We start from the raw sequence: 27,417 nt of genomic DNA, 5'->3' as shown, positions 1-27,417 counted from the left end.
AGGTTGAAATACCACAGAGATCACTCCCTCAGCTACATTAGTTTCTTAATCTTTTAGACGCCTGTTGAAGGCCAAATGGTTTGTTTCAGATTTCACTAATGAAAGAACTCTTCGTTTTGTGCCTTGAAAATATGTCGCTGAGATAATCACAATTGTAGCTGAACTGATAAACTACACAAAGGATGCTTCTTCACCCATGGGCAGGAAGACGCTGCCTTATCTTGGTCTGTACTGGTTTAAACTGATAAATCTGCTGTCTCATGAATTTTACCCTCTATATAAACTGTTGTACTTGTGAATAAAGTTGAGTCACTTTGGGAAGACAATCTAAAGCAGTCTCTGTTTTCTTGTTCTCCCAAGCTGCTCCCGAGCTCGTACTAACACGCTGAATGGCATGCTTGAATATTACTTGAGAATATATTTGACTGTGTTACAGACTAAGGGACATTCTCTGCTGATAGACGTCCACGCCTCGAAGGAAGTCGATCCACGGATTAGGCCTTGGAAACCGTTTCCTTCATTTACTGAAACCGATTTAGAGTGCTTTATTTAGCCGTGGAGGGTAACAACTGAAAATATGAAATAAACACAAGTAAAGACTCTCTAAAAAAAAAAAAAAAAAAACAGCATTGTTGTTCAGCTTTTCATTTCGCCATTTGTTGATTCACTCAAAGAGCAAGTAACGTAATATGGGTCAAGTGATCAGTTTGATATCAATATTTTGTGATACACCGTCATATTTACATTATTTGTACAGTACGAATGATTTGCTTTGGTACCTGGTCAAACTTAAGCTCTCCTCTGTCTGCACTTCTCCTATAGCAAATTCGCACGCAGCAGCTTCTTCCCCTCACCTGCCTAAATGCTGTGCTCAGTCGGCTAGTGTCCGAGCTCGGATCATACCAAAATTAGGGGGAATTTACGACTGTGCGCTATGTGCTTCGAATAGTGTGTGCAGTTTTTGTTTTATACAGTTGTCAGCCAGGCATCTAACTATGAAACAAATTACAGTCTGACCCGGGCTTAAGCCCAGTAACCCCCCCTCCGACACCGGGGGGGGGGGTTACTGTAAGCCCCCCCCCCAGTAAGCCGCCCCCCCATGAGTCAAACTACAATATATTTCACAAAATTCCAATATCTATCTCCTAGCAACCTATGTCCTCGTTTACAAATGGCAGTGAGAGATGAATAAAGTGATAAAGTTGAGGGTACTATAAAGGATTCAAAAGGTAATTGAATATTTTTTCTATACATTGTTCTTTCTTGTGTTTTACTTTAAGATGAAACGGTTGATAAAATACTTTACTTAATACTTCACTTATTTATTGTCTAATTATTATTGCCGATGTAACCATCAAGGTATGTAAGACATGAATCGCTAACGGAGCCAAGATGGCGACCGAGGTAGACGCTGTTCTCCGATGGTAAAAAACACAAAGGTGATATAACTCTTGCTGATGTGCAAAACAACATTGCTACTTTAATTAATGAGCGCTCTGGATAATCTGGAGGCTATGGTCATGAAGAAGTCTATTGGCTTCATGTTCTTGGAAGTAGAATCTTTGAAGAATGTCACCAAAACAGTTAAAGCTACTTGTAAGAAAAACAGCAGCAGATTGTCTCAAGTAGAACTGAAAGTCAACGAAGTTGAAAGATACCATCGGAGATGGAACCTCAGGCTCTCAGGTGTCCCTGAGCAAAAGCAAGAAGACATCTCCAGAAAAGTACTCGACATCTAACTCGGCGATGTTAACATTCCTCCAGATCCTTCACTAGACAGATGGCCACCTAGCTCAAATAACTCTGTCCTGTTGTTTAAATACATTTATGCAAAAAATTTCATTTAATAGACATTTGGAGAATTTAAAAACCCTAAAGCCAGACTATTTACATGGAGTAACAAATCCAACTCTTCTAAATCCCGTATTGACTTCTGGTTAGTCTCTGATTACTTAGAAATAATGTTATAGTCAATATAATGCCAACTCCACTCACGGACCACAAAGCAGTATCACTTCAAGTCTTTCTCAATCCTAATGCTGCCCAAACTTGTAGGAGCTGCTACTAGAAACTTAATAATTCCCTTCTAACACATGAAAAAGTGATTGAAAATATTTTGTCATTAATGAAACGTTTCTGGGATAAAGCCCTAATCAGTCATCTCTGTCAAAATTTGGAACTCTTCGAATTTGAAGCCGCCTCATATTTAAGAGAGTATGGCTCATCTGCAGCAAAACAAACTCTCTTTTTAAAACATGCTTCACAGGTGCAGATAGCTATTAACACAATTAATGCCTTTACTTTAGCTTCAGGACTCCACTTAAACATTGGCAAATGTGAACTGCTTGCCCTTAGAAATTGTACCAGTCTATCTGTTGCTGGCATCCCAGTGAAAGAGTCTGTCACTTACCTTGGTATCATCATTAATAAAAATCAATCCACCAGGTTCTCCCATAATTTCACTCCAATTTTGAATAAAACATAAGCTAAATGCTTAGCTGCAGTGGGATTTATCCAGTAAAGGGAGAGTTTTACTCATGAAAGCGTAGGGATTATCTCGTCTAACTTATGCTTGTGTTTTTGTTGTTTCTTTTATCTTTTCTGAGTTCTCTCTTTGTTATGAGAAAATACTGTTTGGTTTCTTTAAGTACCCCACGGACAGGGCAAACAAATTTTAATTTATTAATTTACTGATATTACTGGCTAAATTTCATATACATAAATTGAAATTTTCTAACGCAAAACCATCCTTTCAGTGCTTTTTAAATGAAACCAAACAATATGTTAGAACCATACAACATTCCCAAAATGTAAACGCTGTCAAAACCATAAACCTATGTTCCCTGTTCAATGTTATGTGATTCTTTACTAGACTGCTCTGTTTTGGTTTTTACCAAACCCCCGGACACTGTGTTTTTGTAATTTGGATCTATATTTTGTGCTTTGTCAATAAAGCTTATTCAAAAAAAAAAGAACCGCTAACTTCCAACCTGTGGAATGCACCTGTTAGTGACTTTTCTCCTCTCGCGAGATTTCGGATTGCGCAGTGGAGAACAGCCGTCCGCCATCACTGCATACAAGCTAACACTAGCCAAAACCACTGAGGAGAACGACTGACAACAACACAACAGACACACAGGGCGACCTAATTCCCACAGGGGAGGTCACCGAGTTTCTCTGTCGCTTTCCGGGCGCTGAAAGCAAATTAGCAGCTGCCTTTCATGTAGTCTTTAAGTCAACTTAGAAAGGATAGTCGTTGCAACTAATCATGTCCAACCTAAAAAGCGGCCCCAAGAAGGACACCAAGATGAGGATACGAGCCTTTCCTGTGAGTACTGAAAACTGTATGAGCTTTGTAAAATGAGCCGAAACTATGAGACGAGTCAGGGGATGACAGGTCTTTATGCTAGTAATTGCCTGCTAACTAGTTGCTCAATCGAAGAAAAAAATGTCACTCAAGCGAAAACTGCTTCAATCTCAGCAGTTACCTTGGGCGTATTATCGTGCAGTTTAATTAATGCTAGCTGGCTTATTGGTTTGTAAATGTCACCGTCATTTGTCATGAGCTTATGTTAGCATTAATTGAAACTTCAGTGAGAAGATTGCTAGCTAAGTAGCGGGCCTGGCCGTGTTAGCTGTCTTGACATTTGCTAAGTCAGTCTGCAGGTATCAGTGCGCTATGGTAACGATAAGCAGGGTTGTTTGTTGCTATTTATTCACGCTATGCTTTTGCTTCCGCCCGCGGAGGATATCAACACACATTGTCATGCAGAGTTAGCTGGAGAGCTAGCGCAACTTCATCCCAACAAGGTGCTAAAGTAAACATGGTCAAAATAACTTGAACAGGTTATGGTGTTGATGTTGGCCAACCCATCACAGCCACCCCTACCACAAATTCACACTTAGACGTTTGCATATAAGCATCTGATCAAGCCTGATACATTTAGGACAGTTTAGAAAAAGAAAAACCCAAAACAGATGATGAAGCAAAAATAAGAATGATTTTGTCAGTAGCTAGCGAGGTATATTTGGCCAAAAAAGAGAAAAAAATGAAATGGTCCATTGTTTAATGAACACACAATCAAGATATGGATGATGATCCTAAACACCTTTTCAAAATGCATAATAGACTCCCTTAAGAGATAAAAGCTTTACCACGCCATTTACAGTCCCAGTAATATGCAACTGTCAGAAAAAACGGTATTTATAGAAGGAAAAAAAAAATTGAGAAAACATTTCTAGCAGATTGAACAGCTTGGCTCTTGTTCTCCACTGAAATCAGGTTAAGATTTCTGCTGAGAGAATTCACATCTACTTCCTACTTACCTACCTCTTTTATAGGTACAGTTGTTTTCAAATGGTATGACTCAGTGGCCTTATTTCTTGATTTAGAGAGTTTAATTGTTTGTCATAAATTAAGAAAAAAAGTTATTATTATTTTTATGAAGCAGAAAGCAGGGCGTTTGGTAACCTGTTAAACAAGCCACCATACGAACCCCCGCGGACCCTGAGGTCCTCTGGTACTGGCCTTTTGATTGTCCCTAAAGTCAGGACACATACTCACGGAGAGGCAGCGTTTCAGTGGTATGGTCCTCGTCTGTGGAACAGCCTGCCGGAGGAGCTCAGGGCCGCAGAGAACGTACATGTTTTTAAGAACAGGCTCAAGACCCACCTTTTTAATTTAGCTTTTACTTAGCGTTTATTTATTTTATGCTTATTTATTCTATCCTGTTATTCTATTATTAATTTAGGATTTACCTAATATTTGTTTGATTTTATTCTTATTCATTTTTTAATCTTCTTATTCTATTTATATTTATATTGTATCCTGTTCTTATTTATTTTATCATTTTACCCTATATATATTGTATTGCGTCATATCTCCAGTGTTTCCTCGGAGGGCGCTCTCTGCACCGGGGCTGTTATTGACCGTGGCTGCTGGGTCTCTGGGGTCCTCTCAGCCTGGCTGGGGGGCTCCTTTGCCTCCCTCCTGCTGTGTGCCCAGCCTGGAGGCTGCGGTCTGTGACCGGCTCCCGGTGCAGACGGCTCCCTGTTATAGTGTTTCCTCACTTGGCTCATGCGAGCCCAGCCCAATTTTTACTCTTTAAGTGTGCGCGTGTGTGTGTGTGTGTGTGTGTGTGTGTGTGTGCGCGCGTGTGTATGTGTGTGTGGGTGGGAGGATATATGTGTATTGAGAGTGTGGGGTGGGCTGCTTTTAACTATGTAAAGCACTTTGTGCTACATTTTCTCTGTATGAAAAGTGCTTTATAAATAAAAATTGATTGATTGATTGATTGCTTGTTTTTGGCATAATATTCAGGTTCAGAGATGTGGCTTTCAACATTCCTACACTAATTTCCAACAGAAGGGAGAAAAAAACTTATGTCTTTATATTTTTACAAAACAGTTACTGACCATATGCAAGAGTATACAAAAGACATGAGATACATCAGATAGACCTGCTTTGGAAAGACTAATCCTTTTTCATTGTAAACAGAAAAGGCATTAATCAAAGTATCTGAATTTAATATTTGTCTCTCACAGATGACAATGGATGAGAAATATGTGAACAACATCTGGGACCTTCTAAAGAATGCTATCCAGGAGATTCAGAGGAAAAACAACAGTGGACTGAGCTTTGAGGAGCTGTACAGGAACGCCTACACAATGGTGCTCCACAAACATGGGGAGAAGCTGTACACAGGCCTGAGGGAGGTGGTCACTGAGCACCTCATCAACAAGGTAAAGAAACTTTCATCAGTTTCAAAGTATTTTAGACAATGATGAGAATCGATCTGAAAAGAAGACAATTATTCATAATACCACACCAGATGTTGAGATGACTTTATTTGACTATTTATATCTTCAGGTACGGGAAGATGTCCTAAACTCCTTAAATAATAATTTTCTGCAAACACTGAATCAGGCCTGGAATGACCACCAGACTGCCATGGTCATGATCAGAGACATCCTCATGTACATGGTAGGTATGCTTTTGTGTTTTAGTCATACTCCTCATGTAAAAAGTTCTGAAGCTGGACATCAGTAATTGTAAAAGATCTTTAAGATTTCATAGAGCATTTGTAACTTTTGTTTGGTGTTTTTGCACATGGAAATAATTTTGTGATATTTAAGGGATGGTCATTTGTGTTAACAGTAGACGTAAACGGCTTCTTTCACTCCTCAGATGGTTTGAAAGAGGAGTGAAAGAAGTCATTTACGTCCACTGTGAGCGACTATCTTTAAACAGAGGCGGTGGTTTACGACACCAACTGTCTGCCATCTATAATCCAGTTTTGCGATCCCTTCCCAGACGCCTTAACGCCTACTCACATCCTGGGTCATCTGACCTCAGGAAATCACATGATAGGGTGGGGCCAGGTTTCACAATGAGCTCACCCGAAACCCTGGCTGATTGTGACTCACACCCGCTTTCACACCTTGGCTCATGTGATTAGGTAGAGGATCATCAGGGGGTCCGTTGTCCCTCTTTGGGGGGAAACTCCCACTGGGTTTAAATCTGGGACTCTCCACCATTTGACCTTAGAACTGAAGAAGCTTCTCGTATGAGAGGTGAAACGTCTTCAAGCAACTCAAAGAAGTCCAGACGCTTTTCTTTCCAAGCTCCTTAGAAAACAGTAGGGTAAACAATGGCACCGTCAGTACAGAGACTACACAGCTGTCCTGGAGTTCTTTAGTTCTGTACTGTCCTCTTTCTTTAGCCCAGACAGTGGGTTTTTTTTGTTTGTTTTAATCTACTGAAGGCTGATAACCTACCTTATTGGAAGCCACTTCTTACTTTGTAAATTTACATATGCTACTATGTATTTGTATAATCGCAGTACAGCAAATCCATCCCTTTTTTCATACCATAGTTTATCATAGTACATATTTTCATAGAAAACTGCATCTTCTGTTCTCATGTCTTCTAGGACAGGGTCTATGTTCAGCAAAACAATGTGGAAAATGTCTACAACCTTGGCCTCATCATATTCAGAGACCAGGTGGTGCGCTACGGCTGCATTCGGGATCACCTCCGACAGACCTTACTGGACATGATTGCACGGGAAAGAAAGGGAGAGGTTGTAGACAGGTGTGAAAGAATAGTGCTTCACTTCTTGGTCTTTAGAACACTTTTACTGCAGAACTGAAAATTTGTTCAAGTACAAAATTGAGTGATGGGCTAGTTTCCTGGCCTTATTTCGAATGCTCTACAATTCATTGCAGGGGAGCTATCAGAAATGCCTGCCAGATGCTGATGATTCTAGGCCTGGATGGCAGGTCTGTATACGAGGAGGACTTTGAGGGTCCTTTCTTAGATATGTCAGCAGAATTCTTCCAGGTGAGTCTGTGCTATGCACTTTTTACTCCATCTTTTTGTTGCTATTCTAAATAATTTCTATAACAACACATAATATGTGCTTGTTTCAGATGGAAAGCCAAAAGTTCTTAGCAGAAAACTGTGCCAGTGTCTACATAAAGAAGGTAGAGGCCAGAATCAATGAAGAGATTGAGCGAGTTATGCATTGCCTGGACAAGTCCACAGAGGAACCCATTGTCAAAGTAGTGGAAAGGGAGCTAATTTCAAAACACATGAAGACCATTGTGGAGATGGAGAACTCTGGCTTGGTCCATATGCTTAAGAATGGCAAGACGGAAGGTAAAAGCATTAAATCATTCATGACTTTTCTGTGCACGTAATTCAGAAATAAAAAAAAATTTAAAAAACAGCAAAGAATTTCCTTTCTCATTGTTTTTTACTTCACGTCTCACTCTCAGACCTGGCATGCATGTACAAGCTGTTTAGTCGTGTGCCAAATGGCCTGAAAACAATGTGCGAGTGTATGAGCTCTTACTTGAGAGAGCAAGGCAAAGCTCTGGTGTCAGAAGAGGGAGAGGGCAAGAACCCCGTTGACTACATTCAGGTATGCCTCTGGTATCTGAAAAAAGTGTAGCATTAGAAGATTTAAATATCAGGTTAATCATGCTTAAAGTACCAAGAGAGACTTGTATCGTGCTGGATTACATAACTTCTTTGTTACCACCGTTTGAACAGGGTTTGCTAGACCTGAAAACACGATTTGATCGGTTCCTCCTCGAGGCCTTCAACAACGACAGACTCTTCAAACAAACTATAGCTGGAGACTTTGAGTATTTCCTGAACCTCAACTCCCGCTCTCCAGAGTACCTTTCACTCTTTATTGATGACAAGCTCAAGAAGGGAGTCAAAGGGGTGAGTGGCTTCTTCAGAAACCTTGAGTAGATCTGGAAGTCATTTAGAGTTTTCTGTTAGCAGTTGACTTCTACTTTTTATCTTGTTTCTGCCCTTTTCTTGTTTGAATAGTTGACGGAACAGGAAGTGGAGTCGATTCTTGACAAGGCCATGGTGTTGTTCCGGTTTATGCAGGAGAAGGATGTTTTTGAAAGGTACTACAAGCAGCATTTGGGTCGTCGGCTGCTCAGTAACAAGAGTGTCTCAGACGACTCAGAAAAGAACATGATCTCTAAGCTCAAGGTAAAAACCATTCAAAAAGTAGTAGTTTTGTATATAAATTTATGCACGGGACTTGTACATTCTCATATCATTTATCTCGTGCTTCCTCTCTTCACCTGTCTAAATCTTTGTCAGAGGGTTCACGTCATTTTCTTCATCTCTTTCTGTTACAGACAGAGTGCGGCTGTCAGTTCACCTCAAAACTGGAAGGGATGTTCAGAGACATGAGCATCTCCAACACTACCATGGATGAGTTCAGGCAACACATACAAACTACATCAGTAAGTCAGTCAGAAAAACAAGGCACACAGAAAAACCCAGCACAGCTGACGAACTCTATGATAGCACAGCAGGATTTCAGATATAGAGCCTCATACACCCACGCATTGCACATTCATACAGCTACACAGCACATCCTTGCATGTTCAACTTAGGCACACACTTTATTTTGAAATATGTTCTGTCAGTGCCTTATCTCCACACTTTGTGATGTTTGGGGTCATGTCTCACAATAAAATTAAAAAGAAGAAGTCATTGTTTAGGTTATTATTTAGAAGTCCTGTTTTAAAGCATGACTAGAGAGCATTAACTCGTGGTCACAAAGCACATTTAGATTAGAAGTCAAAGTTCTTCTCGAGTCCAGAGTGCTGATGTGATCGTCTCTGCCTCACCCCAAAGGAACATTTGAACATATCAAATGCTAATTTACTTCATGAATACAGTAATCTCAGAAAGATAAGTACACTGACCCACATCTTTACTTGGTATACAATAGTAGACATGCCTTAAACTACACAGTGGAGGCTTTACTGTGTATATGCGTTAGTCAAACAACATGATTGGCTCATAGGGTCATTAATTTAGCTGTTGATTGTCTCTTTTGGGGCCAAATTCTCCCATTGATTTTTTTTTTTTTCTTTATTCAGGATTTGTTGAGTACCATCTCTCTCTGTCTCGCTCTCTTACTCTGTCTGATACCAGATATTCTGCATTGAAGCTGTAATGGGTGTGTAGTCATGTTATCTGCTTTTCATGTACGTGTTCCAGGCATCTTTAAGTGGTGTGGACCTCACAGTAAGAGTCCTAACTACTGGCTACTGGCCCACACAGTCTGCAACACCTAAATGCACCATCCCCCCTGCTCCCAGACACGCCTTTGAAGTCTTCAGACGGTAATCCTCTTTCTTCATATGTTTTGCAATACAAAGAAGATCTCAGTGTACTTTTAATTTATTGGTTTTCACCGCCTTTGTTTTTATTTACCAGATTTTACCTAGCTAAGCACAGTGGTAGACAGCTCACATTACAACATCACATGGGAGGAGCTGACCTAAACGCAACTTTCTATGGAGCTGTTAAAAAGGTAGATTCTGCATTTCAAAACTGCTTTAGTATTGAAATTAAAATCAGTATCATTGAGGATTTTCATAATCTTTCTGTTAAGCAGCAAAACATGTTTTTTAAACCTTCTCCATGTGCAGGAGGATGGTTCAGAGTTGGGTATGGGAGGTGCCCAGGTGACAGGGTCTAACACCCGCAAGCACATTCTACAGGTCTCCACCTTCCAGATGACCATCCTCATGCTCTTCAACAACAGAGAAAAGTGCACTTTTGAGGTGGGAACACACTTTTTATATGGCTGCACTCTACCATTATATGACTTAATGTCTTTATATATGTGTGTTTTTGTACATATTGGTGTCACAGTTTTTGACTTAAAGCCAATTTTCTTTTTTTTTCTACAGGAGATTCAGCAGGAGACAGATATTCCAGAGCGAGAGTTGGTGCGAGCATTACAGTCTTTAGCATGTGGGAAACCCACACAGCGAATTCTCACTAAGGAGCCCAAGTCCAAGGAGATAGAAAATGGACACGTGTTTACAGTCAACGATCAGTTTACCTCGAGACTGCACAGAGTCAAAATTCAGACAGGTGAGCAAAGGCTGTGTGTAATGCACCAGAGCTCGCTGATGTCTTGTGTCTTTTCCGGGACCCTTTCTGTCCGTCTCGGCTGACACTCCAGGATATATGGGTCATCACCGCTGTGCTTTTTAAAAATATAATAGTATTTCATATTAGTACTTATATTATCTAATACTGACTGATTCAGTACCACAAGTAGAATATCATACAGCTTTTTAACTCAAAATAAAAACACAATAATTTACTTTAATTTTTATTTTTAATTTAAAAAAAAAAAATTTTTTATTTAGGGCTATGCATAAGTAAAGGCTTCTGTTCTGAAATACTTACTGTTACATGGTGGCTGTGTAACCATAGCATTCTTTGAAGTGGAGTTAGGACACTTCCTTTCTGTAATACAGTTCCTGTATCCAATTTTTCCAGTTGCTGCTAAACAAGGTGAATCAGACCCTGAAAGGAAAGAGACTCGGCAGAAAGTGGATGACGACAGGAAGCACGAGATTGAGGCAGCCATTGTCCGAATCATGAAGTCGAGGAAGAAGATGCAACACAATGTCCTGGTTGCAGAGGTAAGGAACTCGTCCATTTTACAGAATCCATTTTCATTTTTCAAATAATGAACAACAATTTTAATGCTGTTACTTTCTGTTCTTCTTTTTTTTTGTGTGTGTTTGTTCAGGTCACTCAGCAGCTCCGGGCACGTTTTCTTCCGAGCCCTGTGGTAATCAAAAAGCGGATAGAGGGACTTATAGAAAGAGAATACTTGGCGAGGACACCAGAGGACCGTAAAGTGTACACCTACGTTGCGTAGAAGATGAACTGTGAAGGAGACGAGGAAGAGACTGGACTGGAGGGAGGGGGAGGGGTAGTTGTTTTTCTTTGGACTGTTGTTACGCATGGACTGGAAGTTTCTTTTAGAGACAGACACTGGGAACCCGACTCATCGCCCCTTCCAAAAAAATACAGTAAAAACATAAATGGGGAATAAAAATCTTACTACAGGAAAAAAAGAATCCATCGAAATCTTCTAGATGATTTTTAAATCTGACCAAACTTCCTGTTCCCTGAGAGTTTTAACATGGATGGATCCAGCTTCAAGCTTTTCACTGTTTTACCCTTGTAGAGCTCAAACTTGAAAAGAATCCCTTGGGAAAAATGTGAATGCACCACTTATTTTTTTGGCTCAATACTGTATAAAAATAAAATTATTTAAAAAAAAAAAAAAAGGAAAAAAAAAAGGAAAATGTGGATTCTTACAAAATAACGATTATGAAATGCTGGAGTTTTTCAAGCAAGCAATTGCAAAAAGTCCACTAATTTACTGGTGTTTGTCAACCAGCTGTGACGGATCAGTATGAAAGGAAGCGGGCTGAGAGGGAGCGTTTACTGCTCTCTGCTGACCCTTTGTGGAAATAGCATTTAAATCCACACCCAGACAGTTGAGGATGAAAACATCTAGTTTATCCCGCTGCTCTGCAAGAACACAAGTACAGTCTTTTCTCCCAATGGACACAACGCTGTCATCTGGTGTTTATATAGAAGAAAGTGTTTCCTTCCCAGCACGCTTGGTCATGGTTCAGTTATCTGAATTTGAGATAATAATAGGTATTCCCCCCCCCCCCCACATTCCATCTGTTAGGTTGGGTTTATACTGCCGTAATATTGTGCAAATATGTAACAATGTGGCGCCATAAAGGAGACTGAGCAATCAGGTGCAGAAAAGCCATTTTTTTCCTATTTTATCAAACATCAACTGCACATCTGAGATTTAAGCACTGTTGACATTTGTGCAAATTTCCAAATATAAAGCACGAGTCAGAAATCTGTTTTTGTAATGTAAATATACAAGACATGAGTGCACATGCAATCAAGTCAGTTATTTCGTCTTTAATCAATATTTTGTGACACTACAGAACGCAGTTTCATAAACATGCAACTGTTGCTGTAGACAGGCTTGTTAAGAATCGACGACACCTTTTCCAGTAGCTGGTCATATGGTTATGACGTAGCAGACAAACTAGACAAACTGTGGTCTACAAGGTCCAGCGGGATCTGCGTCAGCTTGCAACTGAAAATCTTTGGATAGATTCTCCAATTGAGTCATGAAACTCTGAATCTCCTCAGCCGAACTGTGAGTCCAAGCCAGAGGGAGGTGGGTGGGAACAGGCTTCCGATCTGCAACACATGTAAGCTGTCAGAACTGGTGGCGCCAGACGATGACGATGCTTGAGTTGACCTGAGAAGGTTAACAGAAAATATGGTGGAGCCCGTCACATTTTGTGTTGTTTACCTTGAAAGAACTGACCGCTGCGTGTTCTGGAAGCCACCCTGGACAAAGCCAACCACACGACTGTGTCGGCTCCTTGTTCTACAGTACGCAGCCTGTCCTCCATCATCCGGTGGAACTGAGGCATTGATGTAGAAACGGCTGGAAACAAGGAGAAAATAGATCTAGCTGTTAATTGTATTTGTGGTTTTTGAGAAAGGAGGAAGACTAATTAAGATACAGTTCAAGAAAAACTGCAACTGTTGCTCAAATGAGTGTACCTGGTGTATCTACCCAGCCTGGATGCATGACAGAAAAGTGAATGACAGGATTGGCTTTGGCCCACTGTTCTGTCAGCACCACCTGCTGTCTCTGAAAAGGAACAACACAATGTGGCCTCTTTACATCTTACGTCAGTCTTCTCCATTACTTTAAATGACCTACAGTGGGGCAAAAAAGTACTTAGTCAGCCACCGATTGTGCAAGTTCCCCCACCTAAAATGATGACAGAGGTCAGTAATTTGCACCAGAGGTACACTTCAACTGTGAGAGACAGAATGTGAAAAAAAAAATCCATGAATCCACATGGTAGGATTTGTAAAGAATTTATTCGTAAATCAGGGTGGAAAATAAGTATTTGGTCAATAACAAAAATACAACTCAATACTTTGTAACATAACCTTTGTTGGCAATAACAGAGGTCAAACGTTTACTATAGGTCTTTACCAGGTTTGCACACACAGTAGCTGGTATTTTGGCCCATTCCTCCATGCAGATCTTCTCGAGAGCAGCGATGTTTTGGGGCTGTCGCCGAGCAACACGGACTTTCAACTCCCGCCACAGATTTTCTATGGGGTTGAGGTCTGGAGACTGGCTAGGCCACTCCAGGACTTTCAAATGCTTCTTACGGAGCCACTCCTTTGTTGCCCGGGCGGTGTGTTTTGGATCATTGTCATGTTGGAAGACCCAGCCTCGTTTCATCTTCAAAGTTCTCACTGATGGAAGGAGGTTTTGGCTCAAAATCTCACGATACATGGCCCCATTCATTCTGTCCTTAACACGGATCAGTCGTCCTGTCCCCTTGGCAGAAAAACAGCCCCATAGCATGATGTTTCCACCCCCATGCTTCACAGTAGGTATGGTGTTCTTGGGATGCAACTCAGTATTCTTCTTCCTCCAAACACGACGAGTTGAGTTTATACCAAAAAGTTCTACTTTGGTTTCATCTGACCACATGACATTCTCCCAATCCTCTGCTGTATCATCCATGTGCTCTCTGGCAAACTTCAGACGAGCCTGGACATGCACTGGCTTCAGCAGCGGAACACGTCTGGCACTGCGGGATTTGATTCCCTGCCGTTGTAGTGTGTTACTGATGGTGAGCTTTGTTACTTTGGTCCCAGCTCTCTGCAGGTCATTCACCAGGTCCCCCCGTGTGGTTCTGGGATCTTTGCTCACCGTTCTCATGATCATTTTGACCCCACGGGATGAGATCTTGCGTGGAGCCCCAGATCGAGGGAGATTATCAGTGGTCTTGTATGTCTTCCATTTTCTGATGATTGCTCCCACAGTTGATTTTTTCCACACCAAGCTGCTTGCCTATTGTAGATTCACTCTTCCCAGTCTGGTGCAGGTCTACAATACTTTTCCTGGTGTCCTTCGAAAGCTCTTTGGTCTTGGCCATGGCGGCGTTTGGAGTCTGACTGTTTGAGGCTGTGGACAGGTGTCTTTTATACAGATGATGAGTTCAAACAGGTGCCATTCATACAGGTAACGAGTGGGGGACAGAAAAGCTTCTTACAGAAGACGTTACAGGTCTGTGAGAGCCAGAGATTTTCCTTGTTTGAGGTGACCAAATACTTATTTTCCACCCTAATTTACGAATAAATTCTTTACAAATCCTACCATGTGGATTCTTTTTTTTTCACATTCTGTCTCTCACAGTGGAAGTGTACCTCTGGTGCAAATTACTGACCTCTGTCATCATTTTAGGTGGGGGAACTTGCACAATCAGTTGCTGACTAAATACTTTTTTGCCCCACTGTATATAACCAGTCAGACATGGTATTGTGCAATGTAAAGCAGATTCAAACTTAATTTTTAAAAACTCTGGACCACACCTTCCTGTCTTACCTTGTTCTGTGCGTAGACCATAACGGCATCAAAGTAGCCCTTTGCCGACTGCAAGTCATCGACCTCGAGTTTCTGTACCAGCATGCCTCCTGAGGACACAGTGATCTAATAGGCAGGAGGGGGAATAAATACATCAGTGTGCTTACAACACCATGACCCACTACAACGTGGACAAGAGTGGCATTATGCTGTCTGCACTATACAGATGAACACTTTGTTTGTGTGCACTTATGCGTGTAATCATACCACTCTTGGATCCCGGCTCTTCTGTAAAAGTGGTATAAGAGTCTGTGTGAGAATATACACCCCTGAAAAAGGAAATTAAAAAATTGAAAAATTGTTATGCAAGACAACAGTCTGACCATCAGAAGAAAATCTCACCCATAGTGTTGGTGGCAAAGTTCTTCTCCAGCCCTTCAGTGTTCAGCTCTCTCTTGTGCACCATACACCCTGCATTGTTTATCTGCCAAAGCAGAGAAAAGTCCAATCACACAACTTAGTCTAAACCATTAACACAGTTAGCTTAGGAAAGAGGATATGAAATCTATTTATTGTAATAAAGAATAAAGGTGATACATGCCAAACCATTCAGTGATGGATACTGCTTCTTGAAGGCCTCTGCAAACTCCCAGACTTTGCGTGACTGGGACATGTCCACAGTATGGATGTATACTTCCTAGAATATGAAGATTAGGCATCACTTTGTTTCTCATAAATCAGGGGATTTTTTATTTGCTTTTTACTTTCTGTATTCAAAGTCAATATTCTCACCGTGTTCCCAGATTTAGTAACAATGTCTTCTTTGGCTTCTTCTGCTTTATCTTTGTTCCTACAAACCATGTGGACCGTGCCACCTGGAGACAAAGCATCAGGTTTTATTTGCTATCATTATGTGGTGATGTTTGACAGATAACACAACCCTCCGGCGTGTACCTTTCTTGGCTATAGCCACGGCTGTTGCTTTTCCAATTCCACTGTTGGCTCCAGTAATCATAAATGACCTCCCCACCACCGACACATCCAGGTCCCGGGGATCAAACTCTTTAGATGCCACCTCGTATCCCTTCCTACGGGCGTGCAGAAAACATGTAATAAAGGTAATGCTTCAAGGCGAGGACTGATCATTTCTCAAAAGGCAGCTTGTGATTGACAGCCTGCATTGTTGTTGAGATGATGAGACGATGAGACTGTCATCCTCAAGACACACGAGCTGTCAATAGAACTATTGTAACTGTACATAAAGGGCAGTTTGTGTGATGATTGTGCCACACAGTGATCAGACCTTTGATATGGCTCTGCGGAGCAGCTTTTAGGGTTGAATAAACAACATGAAATGCATGTCACAGGGCAGAAATCTTAATTTTAGTTTTAAAAAAAGAGAGACAGAACAAAACAATACCAAGTAAAAAGATTGATATTTACCAGGCATCTTTGGACAACATCCCTACACACAGCAGATCAACACCAAAATGATATCCTACTGACCTTGTATATTGCTGGATTCCATTCAAAAACCAGATGGCATTTCGGTACAGAGACATGATTTCAAATGAGGAACAATCCCAAACAAAGTGCATCAAGTTTTCCAGTCCTTGTTCAAGCAGCTGTGTGATAGATCATAATCACATGAGGCGGGAGGAGAGGGATGCGCTTGCTGCTCTCTGCCGACTCTGACCGGGAATAACATTTAAACACACACCCTGACAGCAGTCAAGCGACGCCAGTTATCAGTTCATTCATTAACGTGGGTCCCACAGTCACGTGGCAGATTTTTTTGTTTTTTTTAAAGGGCGCTCCTGGTTGGGCGGATCCCTGGAAATACAAGCCCAGGATAACCAATCCACGATGGTTGTGAGTACGGATGACGCGTCACTGCCCAGCGGCATTGTGGGCGGAGTTAGCCAAGTTTCACCCTGTACTCACTTCACGGAGGATAGATATGTGTCCATCCGGGCAGTTTGACCCTTTGTGAGGGTTAAAGTACTTCGTTTTTAAATATTTTCACGGTGTTTTGTAGCTCCTCGGTCTGGTGTTGAAAATGGTAAGTTTCTGGCGAATGTGTTTGTTTTGTGCGCTTGACTGTAGGCGAAAAATACCCCGACTGTTCACCTGTTGCACCTGCTGTCGCTGACAGGTAGCTAAAGCTAGAAACTGCGCCTCTAACAGCACTTCCTGCTACACTGGGGCAGGTTTGTTTTCCGATTCAGGCCTGATGAGAGTCTACTTGGTTTCCACTTATATTGTCTGTATCCTACTTTTAATAAAACTCGGAAGTAAGGTGTGTGCTCTACCAGTAGGTCTATTCTGTAAGAAAACAGGTTTTGTGACTTCTCGTCGAGCGTTGCCCTGCTGGCTGTTTAATGCTTTACATATTAATTTGCCTGTGAGTTCTTAAGGGGTGTACACACCTGTAAATGACCTACAGGTGTGTAGACTTAAACAATCAAGTCTTCCTGTATCTCTGGTGATTAATGCTTGACTATCACTCAGTCTAATAATGTTATCTCCTTCTGTATTGTTCATTTCTAGTAGTGGAAGAACTGGTATGTCTTCATTTTGTTGGCCTGAATGGCTATAATAGAAGAATATGTTTCTTCTTTATACATTGTATAACCGTGTATTGTTTTTTTTTTTTCTGTCTTTAGTTAATGGGTTTCTCAGATACTTGAACTCAGCTGCTCATTTGAATGACACATAAGCAGGCTGAATCATAAATGTTGTGCAGGACACGCCAATTGTGTCATACTACACATACTTCTTTATGACTGCAGTGGTGTCCACTGGCTTTTAAGTGTGCTCTTTGTTGCACATCAGGGTTTAGGCATTACAGCCTCACTGGTGACCTGAATGGTAGAAAATAATTGACAGACCTCACTACTGAGACAACCCCCTGTTTTTCCTCTTTTGTTTTCTTGCAAGCAAAAACCTGGTACTCTTAAAGTCGAGTCTGATTTTTGTTTTTGTTTTTTCTTTAAATGAAACCTAAAATCAGGATGATATTTCAGAGAGCCTTGCAAGTTCTCGCTTCTGATTGGGAGAAAAATGCTCCATAAAGCCTGAAGACAAAGTAATATTTATTCTTGAAGCCTAACTTTAACAATGAGAGGAAACGGCACGGCAGTGTGGTCCCGACAGAGCAGGGGTGGGGATGAAGGAGACTAATGTCTGTTTGGATATGTACTCAAACCTGACCGGTGCTCGGAAACACGTTATCCAAACATCCAAAAGCTGGACTCGCTGGCTCACTTGAAAACTGCCACTTCCTCAGTTGTCAGTGACCTTCACTATTACTCCCTGTCAAGCCCTTTATTTCCCCTCGTGTTTGGTCAGTCAAGTTACTCGCTAATGAACCGTGCCAGCAGCACAGCCACTTGTGCAGTCCTGATTGTGACTGTGTGTGTTGGTGTGGGCGCAGCGCCGGCTGCTTAATAAAGTTTCTCGGGATTAACTTGATGTGGATTTCTGTTTGTTTGTGTGAGTCATCATTGCTGCCTCGACACGGGCCAGGATTTCCCCTCTGACAATGCCCTCTTGTGTCGTTAGATGCGCTTCATGCTGCTCTTCAGTCGCCAGGGGAAGCTGCGTCTGCAGAAGTGGTTCACGTCAATGTCGGAACGTGAGAAGAAGAAGATCATCAGGGACATGACCACCATGGTGCTGGCACGGCAACCCCGCTCCTGCAACTTCATGCAGTGGAAAGACCTAAAGATTGTTTATAAGCGGTAAGATTGCTTCACGTGTTTATTGACACTTCTCCAATAGGTGTTGGTCCCCACAATGCCACTGTTAATCATCTGTGTCTGATTCTCCTCAGGTATGCAAGCCTGTATTTCTGTTTGGGAGTAGAGAGCCAGGAAAATGAGCTGCTAGCCCTGGAGATCATTCATCGCTACGTGGAGCTGCTAGACAAATACTTTGGCAATGTATTTCACCTTCTCATATTTGTTATGCAGCTGTAGTCTGAAGTAAAGTGTTGCTAAAAATCAATAACATTGCTGCTCAACTAGGCTGCAAAGATTGGATCTAAGAATATGTTCTGCTCTGTAGTTTCTCTAATTTAATAACTGCGTCATCCTCTCAGGTGTGTGAGCTGGACATTATCTTTAACTTTGAGAAGGCCTATTTTATCCTGGATGAGTTTCTAATGGGAGGCGAGATCCAGGAAACCTCTAAACAGATTGTGAATCGCTCCATTGAAGCCTCAGACATGTTACAGGAGGTGAGATTCACTGATATGCACGCACAAATGCACTTAGTAAAACACTGTGACTTGCACCTGTGGTGTGAGCACGTAACATCTGTTGCATGGCTCAGTGTATAAAGCGAGACACTGCAGGCATAGGCGTGTTTTCTTCATGCACTGGTTGATTTTTGAAATTCTGGCCTATTTGGATTTTTATTATTATTATTATTATTATTATTATTTTGTTCAGACTAATGTAAATAAAATGTCTTAAATATGCTTTTTATCCACTGTGCAAATTAGTGCATGTTTAAGGAGGCAGTGCCTTTTTTTTTTTTTTTTTAAATTTACTTGCAGCTCTTAGGAAGTTTCACGGTTTATCTGTTGGTTAATTCTTATTAGTAAAACAGACACTGAAATGCTGTTTTCCTCAGAAATCCCCATTCCAGTAGCACTTACATACAGCAAACCTTACAGAATGACAGGCTGGAATAAATCTGTATCAGCTCTCTTCAGTGTTCAGTTAAAAAGTTGCAATACCAAAAAACTATACTTAATGTAAGTGCTCAACAGGAGAAGGTTAATGGTGATACATTGTATTTAACAGACTTCACTTGTAGTGTCTCCTTTTAAAGCAATGTTGCCATGTTTTCAAATGTATTACAAAGTTTGTTTATTTATTTAAATCATGGTTGTGGGGTATTTTGAAAGGCCCAGATACCTGAAATTAGTGCTTACTGTTTACTTTAAGCAACACGAGTATTGTGTGAGGCTCTGACATGGGAACGTGATGTGTGTGTGCGTGCGAAGTAGTCGGTGCATTGTAGAATCCAATCAAATGTGGTGATCCCTGTTGTGCCTTTGTCTTCCTCATAACTAAAAGGCATGTGGATAGTAGTGGCTGCTCCCTCTTTGTTTTAGAGGTCTGTGTTTTGCTGTTTTTCTTACCCCTTATGTCTCTCTCTCTCTGTCTGGGTGTTAGCGTGAGACAGATTTTCTTTAAATGTTAGCGCTGATGCTTCCTGCTCTCCCTGTAGGCTCGTGGCTCTCTGCGTAGCTGGGTGTGTTGTTCGGTGCTCCTGAGTCAGGGTGATTAACACTTTTTATCTAGAGTGATGCAGTTTAGTCTCCCATTCATTTTGACCATTATCGCTTCAGGATGACATCAGTGAGTGGTATGAGGTGGAGCTGTTTGGATGACCTTGAATATGGACAGAAAGGTTAGATGTTCCGCTTATGTTAGTGCATTGCTGTGCTCAGCACTTTGTAACAGGTGATGTGTAGATGTGTGACTGTGGATATGATTTTGTATTACACTGCACTTTTTGGAGTCTGGGAACCTGATTGTTTTTTTTTTTCATCCCTTGTGCTTTCTTTTCTATTTTTTTTCCCTTAGACATTGGAGGAGTACATGAGCAAACCTGCATTTTAGCTTGTGGGGGTGGGGGACAAAAGGACATGAACTAACAGCAAAGAAGAAGACGGGAGCAAGATGTGCTATATAGCAGTCACATACTTTTCTGAACCTGAAAATCGAGCGAACTTCGATTCTACTGAACATTTTCAGAAGAGAAAAATCTGGCTTTACTTGAATGTCTGCCTAAATCATAGCTTTGTGCATCATGTCTTTTGTGGCGACTCTAATATACATTAACAGTAATGCATTCAAGTGAAAGGAGAGTTTGTATGGGTGCGTTTCTGTGTGGAGGATATGGGTTGGGGTTGGGAGGGGTTTTTCGATGTCAATTGCAGTTATTAAATTTGAAGTAATAACAAGATGGTGGGTATTTAAAGGAAAAAAAATCATGATCAGGAAGTGATGTTCCAATTTCCAAATTTCCTGTATTTATCATGTATTAATATGTCAGAAATTAATGTTTGGAGTCTGTCTGAGAAGTCTCTGATATATATATTTTTTGTGTGTGTGCCAATCACTCAGCAACTTACGGAGTTACTTACAGCACAGAACTCGTTTTGATATAACACTGATACCAATGATTACCTGCTGTTTTTAATGTGCAAGACATACAACGTGTGTTTGACTGTTAGTCTTTTAGAAAGGGCACTTGCTATGCTAGTGTGGGTGTGATTGCTTTTTCTTTTTTTTAAATGTATACATTTGATGTACATTTTCTGATGTTACAAATAAAATGTTTTTTGATAAGCAATTTGCTTTGAGTAGTGACTTGTTATCTTGGTGCTGAATGTTTAATTTGAATGAATACTCATATATATGTCGCTGTATCCCGCCATCCCCGCCCCCCCAAAATAATGCACATGCTGCTTTGGCTTCCTTTTATATGCAACATTTATATTTGTTTAATAAGGCAACACAACTCAGAAAGAAGAAAAATAATACCGCTGATGCTTTATTCATCTGTGATTGATCACACATTGTTGAACATGTACAAAAATGGTTTAAAAATGAGCATACATAGCACAATCACTGTTAGGCCAACAATACAGAGCTTCGCAGTATGAAAGGGGCTGGAAGGCAGGCGACGTTCTGATATTGAGACTTGGAAATAATTATCTGTAATAACAACATTAAATCCACTAACCCTGAATATATCACGAGTCACAACAACACTCGCTCTGAGGCCAGCACACTGCCCTAATGAAAAATTCCTATAATATTCCAATAGTACTCCAAATACGCCGTGTACTTGTGTTTTTAAATTCCCGGTCAGCATCATACTGAATAATTTACATGAATATTCACATATGTAATTGAATAGTTTTGACATGGATGAAAAATAAGCATCTTTACCGTTACTCATTTGATTACAGTTGAAAATATAGTGCTGTTTACAAACACATTTAATGTAAACAAACCTTCAACAACATCACAAATCTTTAATAACTTGGGTTTGGTTGTTAATTCTTTTTTTTCTTTTTCTTTATTAACTGGCAATTTGAGATTCGCAAGAGGTTCGCAACCTAAGGGAGGAACCTAAAATCTCTTGTATAACTATATATTAATAATAATATAAGGTTCTTGCAGCAAGTAGGGACTATTTTTTTATTATTTGATTTGTAAGAGTGCTGTAGTTCATTTTCGTTAGGGAGATATTAGTCATACCGGCTATAGTTCATATAATAGAAATTTGTAAACTAGATCACGTCCACCAAACTTTATTTTTCAGACAGTATATATACTAAATTCATAATTTCGTGCGTCTGGCAGGACATCTGGCTACATCCCGGCCACTGTTTTTTCACGGTGCTCCTCCTCTTCGTTTACGGTTTGAGGGGCCGAGGTTTTAGCCGTTATCTTTTCTTTCCCCTGCATTTCTGTGGGCTTTACGTTCTCCTCTGTGGCCTCCTCGGTTTCCCTCTTGACCAGTGGCCTTTTCTCATTGTCCACTTGCCCCAAGTAGTCCATTGCGCGCTCGTACAGCTCGTACGGGAACTGCGCCTTCAGCTGCGCCTGGGTGTCCCGCTTGGTGATGGTGTTGGGGTACTCTGTGAGAATTTTTGCCGCCAGGTATGTTGTCACCTCGTCTTCCACGTCACCGCCGTCGTCGTCGTCACTGTCAGCCTCACGCTTCAGGGGCATTTTGTTGAGCTCGGAGAGAAACAGGTTCTCCCTACGTCCGGAGGGAGGGGGGATTTTAACTGGACCTGAATTTGCAGCAGGGTTGGACGCAGCAGGCATTCTGTCTGAGGGCTGAGAGGTCTTCATGGGTCTCTGCACCACGGGGTACTCGTTACTGATTGTCTCTACCCCGATGATGTCTAAAAAGTCCTCTCTGTCCATATCATCAGGGATAGTCTTGCTTTTCAGCGGCAGTCTGCGGCTGAAGTACCTTATCTTGGGGGTTTGGCCAGCATTCGTGTAACGAGCCGCGGCTTGTGGATCGCGGTGGAGCTTTCGGAGCTCCTCGGTGAGCAGCATATCGATAAGGTCTTGTGGAGGGACGTGCAGCTTCAGGGAAAGCTCCAGCAACTCCTTCACGGTCCGAGGATCCACGATAGAGGGACGGATCAGTCTCTTTTTCTGCTCACCGGTCCTATCCCTCTTCTGCGTCTGGTCACTCATCTCCAGGACTTTCAGCAGGTAGTAATCTACGAGCTTAGTGTCATCATCAGCCTCCTCTTGGTTCTGGCTGGCCCGGCGTTGCATCTCCTCCCTCTCTGATTCCTCCTGGTCACTGAGCGCCCTGTCCATTTCTTCATGGCTCCCGTTGACCATCTCCTCCGCCTCTTCCCTCTCCTCCATGGGGACCCACTCCTCGCCTCCGGCCACATCCTCATAGGCCTGGTTTCTCAGGCTGAGTCGGTCCTCTTCTTCCTCCCCGTCGTCCCCGTCTCTCTTCTGCCCACCGATTGTGGGCATCCTCCCGAGCTCATCAAAGATGGACCGCAAATTGGCGAGGCTCTGGGGTGTGTACTGCTCATCCAGGTCCTCGGTGGCCCGCTTGGAAGCGTCAGTATTTTCCTCGTCCTCAAACATCAGTGGGTACTTCTTGTGGGGTCTGGGGAAGTTACCGTAATCTACTGGTGCGCCCTCAGGCATTTCAGTATCTTTGGTGCGGTGCCTGTGAGCTCGGCGGTCATTTCTCGGCGGCGTTGGGGGGCTAAGCTTTGCGTCTTTCCCGGTCTGATCCTGGAGGGACCTGAGCAGAGCTTTCATCAGCTGCTCAGCGGTAATGTCCTGCCTCTGCATGCCCTGGGAAGGCTGGTGATCCCCGGGACCTTCGTCCTGCTGCGAGGCGAGCTGAAGCAGGACCCTGAACTTCTCCACTTCGTCGTAATCCACGGGTTCAGGCTGGCCCCCGTTTCGTTGCTGCTTCAGGTTTTCAATGTACTCCAGGGCTTTCATCATGTCGGCGCTGGGTTGATACGCAGCCGGCTGCCCCTCACTCTCCCCTCCTCGGAGCCTGTAGTGACGGGGGAGAGACGCAGCCTGCACGGCGCATCCATGAAGGAGGAAGGCGAGCAGGACCACGGCTCCCCCCGCGGGCAACTTGTGGTGAAAATGCAGCATTATAGGCAAATTATTACCTGGAAAACAAGAGAGAGGACAATGATGGTGAAGCAGCTGGGAGGGGGAAAAGATCATAGATTATTTCCCTCTCTTCGGTTATCTTAACTAAAAGCTTATCAGGAAGCAACGAGCACGATCGTAAACAATTCTGTTTTGATCTGGGGTTTGTGCGCCTGTCGGGGAGTTACGCTTCGCAAACTGAACGATGTGTCGGTGTGCGCGTGGAGAAACATTCACATCGCTGGATGAGTCACTCCCCGTCTGGTTATTGACGTCTTAAAAAAATCAGATTTCCTCCCGTCAGCATCCACATTAACTAAAAACAATCCTCCGTTATTACAACTCACTGTAATCCCCGACTGTAGAAGGATATAGTTTTCTTTCTATTTCATTCGTTCTAACGGAACGTGTCGAAATCTGCGAGAAGCTGTGATTTAAAAAATAGAAAAAAGACTGTCTTTCAATTTTACCCGTCTAGATGTGAATCAGAATAAAAAAAACGGAATCAAATAAATAAAAAAGAAATCGTGGTTTACCTTTGGCAGTAAAGCTCAGACAGCAGTAAGGGTGTATGACATCTCCTCAGTAGCGGTGCTGTTCTCTTCTGTTTTCAGCACTCGGACAGCTCCCCTGGTTATATGAGGCAACACCTGACCACCGCGTCATCACACAGCACACGCAATAACCGGCCCTAAAAATCCATATAAATGATTCAGGTTTATGATATGGCATACTAATAGCTGCGTTTAAAAATAGCCTTGGACGCTGTCTGTTGCACAGCAGCGCTGTGTAGAAGATGCTGACAGGAAGGATGTTTGGAGCTGCTGCTTGGGAAAAACAAAAAGAAATAAAGCCGTTTGTTAGATTCAGCTGTGGAAACAATGAAAATGTTAACTTTGCATGTACAGGAGAGCTGATTTGATTGAAGTGAAACCAACTCTTAGGCGCCAGTTTTATGAGATGTAGAACTAAATGTGCCAACGCCAAATCCCTCTTTGTAACGAGAGGTTCTTAAAAATACACTTTTGGTCATGAAAAACAACATCGCTGCACGTTCTCAACTTGGCATCGGAAGAGTTAAACCCTCTAGCGATGACTCACAGGCTAAAACCACCGCGGAGTTGCTGTCGCAGTTGAGCAGCCCCCACCAAACCCCTCCTCCTCCTCCTGCTCTCTCTTTCTCTCTCCCTTCGATGACAGAGATGTGATAAACACTGGGCCTCTGTTGGGGGCCAGAAGCTCCGGCATTCCGCAGGACCACAAGGTGTAAAGGTCTACAGCAGACGAGATAAAAGGTGGCGACAGGTGAAGTTTATGGTGAGATCAAAAGCCTTATTAAACACTTGGGCTATCACTGTTATCGCACAGTGACGCCTTCATGCTAAACCAATCAAGAGCACTACACGAGGTGTCCAAGGTTCTACAGTACATGAACAGATGCCACACAGACTTGTTATACTTTATCCACATGTTTGAATACCTTAATATATTTAAGTTGATGTGAACAGTAACATTCCTGTAGTATTCCCGTTTCATGTTTTCGTTTCAAGTGTCTCCTTACAACCCTCCTCTGATGCTCCAACAACATCTCAAGTCTCTAAAGAGCTTCAGGTCAGCGTCCTCTGACATCCCACACATACAAGTACTCTTTCATTTCAGCCCAGCTCTGCCTTTCCTGCCCTATTTCCATCTCACATCTAATTGCATCCGCTGTCCTGCTCTATCGTTTCATATTTTCCATCCTTTCACATCTCTTAAAGAAAGAAAAACTGCTTTTACTTTATCCTCAGTACCAAAAGTCACAGAGGGATGGGGGAGGGAGGAAGGTGCTTTTGAAACTCGACTGTGCCGTCAGCTGCCTGTCACGTACGGCTGAAGAGCTGCAGAGACCCTCGTGACGTTGAAAGACCCACTGTGCTGCTGTGCCTGCTGCCTTGTTTAAGTCCATCTCGGTGTGGGTGTGGGTGTGAGAGGGGGGAGCAAATGGAAAAAAACTGAATCACAGATCAAAACACAGTTAAAGGGAAAGGAGGAGAGGTGTGGTGGTGTTTGGAGAATGTGTTAGCTCTCAGCATCACACACTGGACGTGGTGACTCTCCATTTAGAAACAGCCATCGCCATGGGGGACGGCAGCGGTGTCAGAGGTCACAGCAGTCGCATCGCTGCTGTATAAATTGAGTTGAACTGTGTCTCTCTTCAAAAGGGCACATTTTCCTGCATGCATATTAAGAAACTGATGATGGAACATGCTTACTGTCGCCTATCTGTTTTGCTGAAAGTGAACAAGCACACAGAACTACTTGAAGATCAATTTTTGGCTCATTTGTTGGCCGTGATGCTGGCCGATGTCTTGTGTGCGTGAGTGAAAGTGACAGGGTGAATGAGAGCTGTCTCACATCATGTTTGAAGGAAATGGTCCCCTGCTCAATCTCCTTTTAAATTTTTGCCTTTTGTCCTTTTACAGTGTAAAAACAAGCACGCCGATGTGTCAGAAATGCTCAAATGCTATTCAACTTCTAAATATAACTTCTGCAATGCATGTTTAAGCAACAAGCAACATTTTAGTAGATATTTCTCTGCCAGTGTCTGAGCTGTGGGTCAGTAAGAAAAACAGCCTGGTGGTCTGGATGTTGTGACGTGAGCTGTTAAATATCTGGTAGAGTTTAAAGGATGTGTGCGCTTCTATTTGCGTGTTTATCTCTTGTTGTGGAAGTTATACCAACCCCCCTGGGCACTGTGATGATTCTGAGTGATGGATCAGAGGTTTCTAAACTCATATCCCAGCAGGCCGCTGCTGGTAAAAGATTCACTGACTGAATCTGTTATTCGTCTCCGGGGCTTGTGATGTGCTGTCTCTGTGCATCATTCTGTACTGATTAATTACTTCAGATGCTAAAAAGAAAATAAACATTCCCAGTGAACGGCACTATTGCATTCTCTCTGTCTTTTTCTCTCTTTATCAATGAGAGTAACATCAGGGCACGGAGAAAATGATAGTAATTAGATTACGAGTCTTTAGTGCCACTCTCATCCTCTCATGGGTTTTGTTTCCTGCTTCTTCAGTGCCCTTCTTCTTCTTTCTCTCCATTGAACTCTATAAGTCTATCGATAGCAAAGCCCATTATTAGACAAAACAGAAATCATTTTGGCAAAGTGTTGATGATACCATTCCCTCCTTTGGTTGCTAAGTTACACAGAAGTATGCTTTGGAGGCGCCCTTCCATTAATTCAGTTCTGAAGTTTATCTTTCCACTGAAATATTTCTCTGAGCCTCCTTCTACATCTGCTCTGCCTTCAGATAAAATAACTCAAAGATGTTCTGCACTATCTAAATAATTTTAAAAACAACAACAGCATGGCAGTCAGGGTGTCCTGGTAAATCAGAAGAGCTGAGGTCAGGGCACTGTGTTCCAACCCAGCTCTTTCA

At 42.2% G+C, this 27,417-nt stretch overlaps 4 protein-coding genes across 6 annotated transcripts; 2 read left to right on the top strand and 2 right to left on the bottom strand.

Annotated features, from left to right (window-relative positions):
• Positions 1-1,120: 1,120 nt before the first annotated feature.
• LOC113010500 (cullin-3-like) lies at positions 1,121-12,284 on the top strand. 2 transcript variants are annotated; one of them, XM_026149584.2, is made up of 16 exons: positions 1,121-1,229; positions 5,545-5,742; positions 5,870-5,983; positions 6,933-7,093; positions 7,228-7,342; positions 7,432-7,660; positions 7,780-7,925; positions 8,057-8,233; positions 8,345-8,515; positions 8,668-8,775; positions 9,542-9,666; positions 9,761-9,857; positions 9,976-10,110; positions 10,240-10,426; positions 10,841-10,986; positions 11,097-12,284. In XM_026149584.2, the coding sequence occupies exons 2-16, from the start codon at positions 5,545-5,547 to the stop codon at positions 11,226-11,228; spliced, it is 2,241 nt and encodes a 746-aa protein (XP_026005369.1). In that variant the 5' UTR covers positions 1,121-1,229; the 3' UTR covers positions 11,229-12,284. The 2 variants fall into 2 exon arrangements, with proteins under 2 accessions (XP_026005369.1, XP_026005368.1); XM_026149583.2 differs by lacking the exon at positions 1,121-1,229 and adding an exon at positions 3,029-3,328.
• A 5-nt stretch (positions 12,285-12,289) lies between these two features.
• Positions 12,290-16,537, bottom strand: dhrs12lb (dehydrogenase/reductase (SDR family) member 12-like b). The gene is made up of 10 exons (XM_026149585.2): positions 16,302-16,537; positions 15,750-15,883; positions 15,588-15,670; positions 15,397-15,492; positions 15,198-15,279; positions 15,063-15,124; positions 14,817-14,921; positions 12,965-13,055; positions 12,708-12,845; positions 12,290-12,592 (listed from the first exon to the last, which is right to left on the bottom strand). Exons 1-10 carry the CDS (start codon positions 16,391-16,393, stop codon positions 12,435-12,437), a joined length of 1,041 nt encoding a protein of 346 aa, XP_026005370.2. The 5' UTR covers positions 16,394-16,537; the 3' UTR covers positions 12,290-12,434.
• A 123-nt stretch (positions 16,538-16,660) lies between these two features.
• ap1s3b (adaptor related protein complex 1 subunit sigma 3b) lies at positions 16,661-21,167 on the top strand. 2 transcript variants are annotated; one of them, XM_080293089.1, is made up of 6 exons: positions 16,704-16,857; positions 18,360-18,538; positions 18,631-18,739; positions 18,898-19,035; positions 20,158-20,219; positions 20,396-21,167. In XM_080293089.1, exons 1-5 carry the CDS (start codon positions 16,855-16,857, stop codon positions 20,197-20,199), a joined length of 471 nt encoding a protein of 156 aa, XP_080149215.1. In that variant the 5' UTR covers positions 16,704-16,854; the 3' UTR covers positions 20,200-20,219; positions 20,396-21,167. The 2 variants fall into 2 exon arrangements, with proteins under 2 accessions (XP_026005372.1, XP_080149215.1); XM_026149587.2 differs by lacking the exon at positions 20,158-20,219 and having other exon boundaries at positions 16,661-16,857.
• A 176-nt stretch (positions 21,168-21,343) lies between these two features.
• scg2b (secretogranin II b) lies at positions 21,344-24,661 on the bottom strand. Its single transcript, XM_026150974.2, has 2 exons — positions 24,526-24,661; positions 21,344-24,006 (listed from the first exon to the last, which is right to left on the bottom strand). Exon 2 carries the CDS (start codon positions 23,987-23,989, stop codon positions 22,196-22,198), a length of 1,794 nt encoding a protein of 597 aa, XP_026006759.1. The 5' UTR covers positions 23,990-24,006; positions 24,526-24,661; the 3' UTR covers positions 21,344-22,195.
• Between the last annotated feature and the right edge of the window lie 2,756 nt (positions 24,662-27,417).

Source organism: Astatotilapia calliptera, chromosome 18 (assembly GCF_964374335.1).
Source record: "Astatotilapia calliptera chromosome 18, fAstCal68.1, whole genome shotgun sequence".
NCBI classification, from domain to species: domain Eukaryota; kingdom Metazoa; phylum Chordata; class Actinopteri; order Cichliformes; family Cichlidae; genus Astatotilapia; species Astatotilapia calliptera.
Note: the sequence above shows the minus strand (reverse complement) of the source record. Positions and strands in the feature narration are given on the sequence as shown.

Bases quoted from the DNA above. Each gene is read 5' to 3' on its own strand.
- LOC113010500 (XM_026149583.2), top strand. From the start codon at position 3,269: ATGTCCAACCTAAAAAGCGGCCCCAAGAAGGACACCAAGATGAGGATA. The intron at 3,329-5,544 runs GTGAGTACTGAA...TGTCTCTCACAG, and splicing joins TGAGGATACGAGCCTTTCCT to ATGACAATGGATGAGAAATA. The intron at 9,667-9,760 runs GTAATCCTCTTT...TTTATTTACCAG, and splicing joins GCCTTTGAAGTCTTCAGACG to ATTTTACCTAGCTAAGCACA.
- dhrs12lb (XM_026149585.2), bottom strand. From the start codon at position 16,393: ATGCACTTTGTTTGGGATTGTTCCTCATTTGAAATCATGTCTCTGTAC. The intron at 15,125-15,197 runs GTGAGATTTTCT...TTCCTTTTTCAG, and splicing joins CTTTGCCACCAACACTATGG to GGGTGTATATTCTCACACAG. The intron at 12,846-12,964 runs GTACACTCATTT...CCTTGTTTCCAG, and splicing joins AGGCTGGGTAGATACACCAG to CCGTTTCTACATCAATGCCT.
- ap1s3b (XM_080293089.1), top strand. The intron at 18,740-18,897 runs GTATTTCACCTT...TCATCCTCTCAG, and splicing joins TAGACAAATACTTTGGCAAT to GTGTGTGAGCTGGACATTAT. The intron at 19,036-20,157 runs GTGAGATTCACT...TTATCGCTTCAG, and splicing joins CCTCAGACATGTTACAGGAG to GATGACATCAGTGAGTGGTA.
- scg2b (XM_026150974.2), bottom strand. From the start codon at position 23,989: ATGCTGCATTTTCACCACAAGTTGCCCGCGGGGGGAGCCGTGGTCCTG.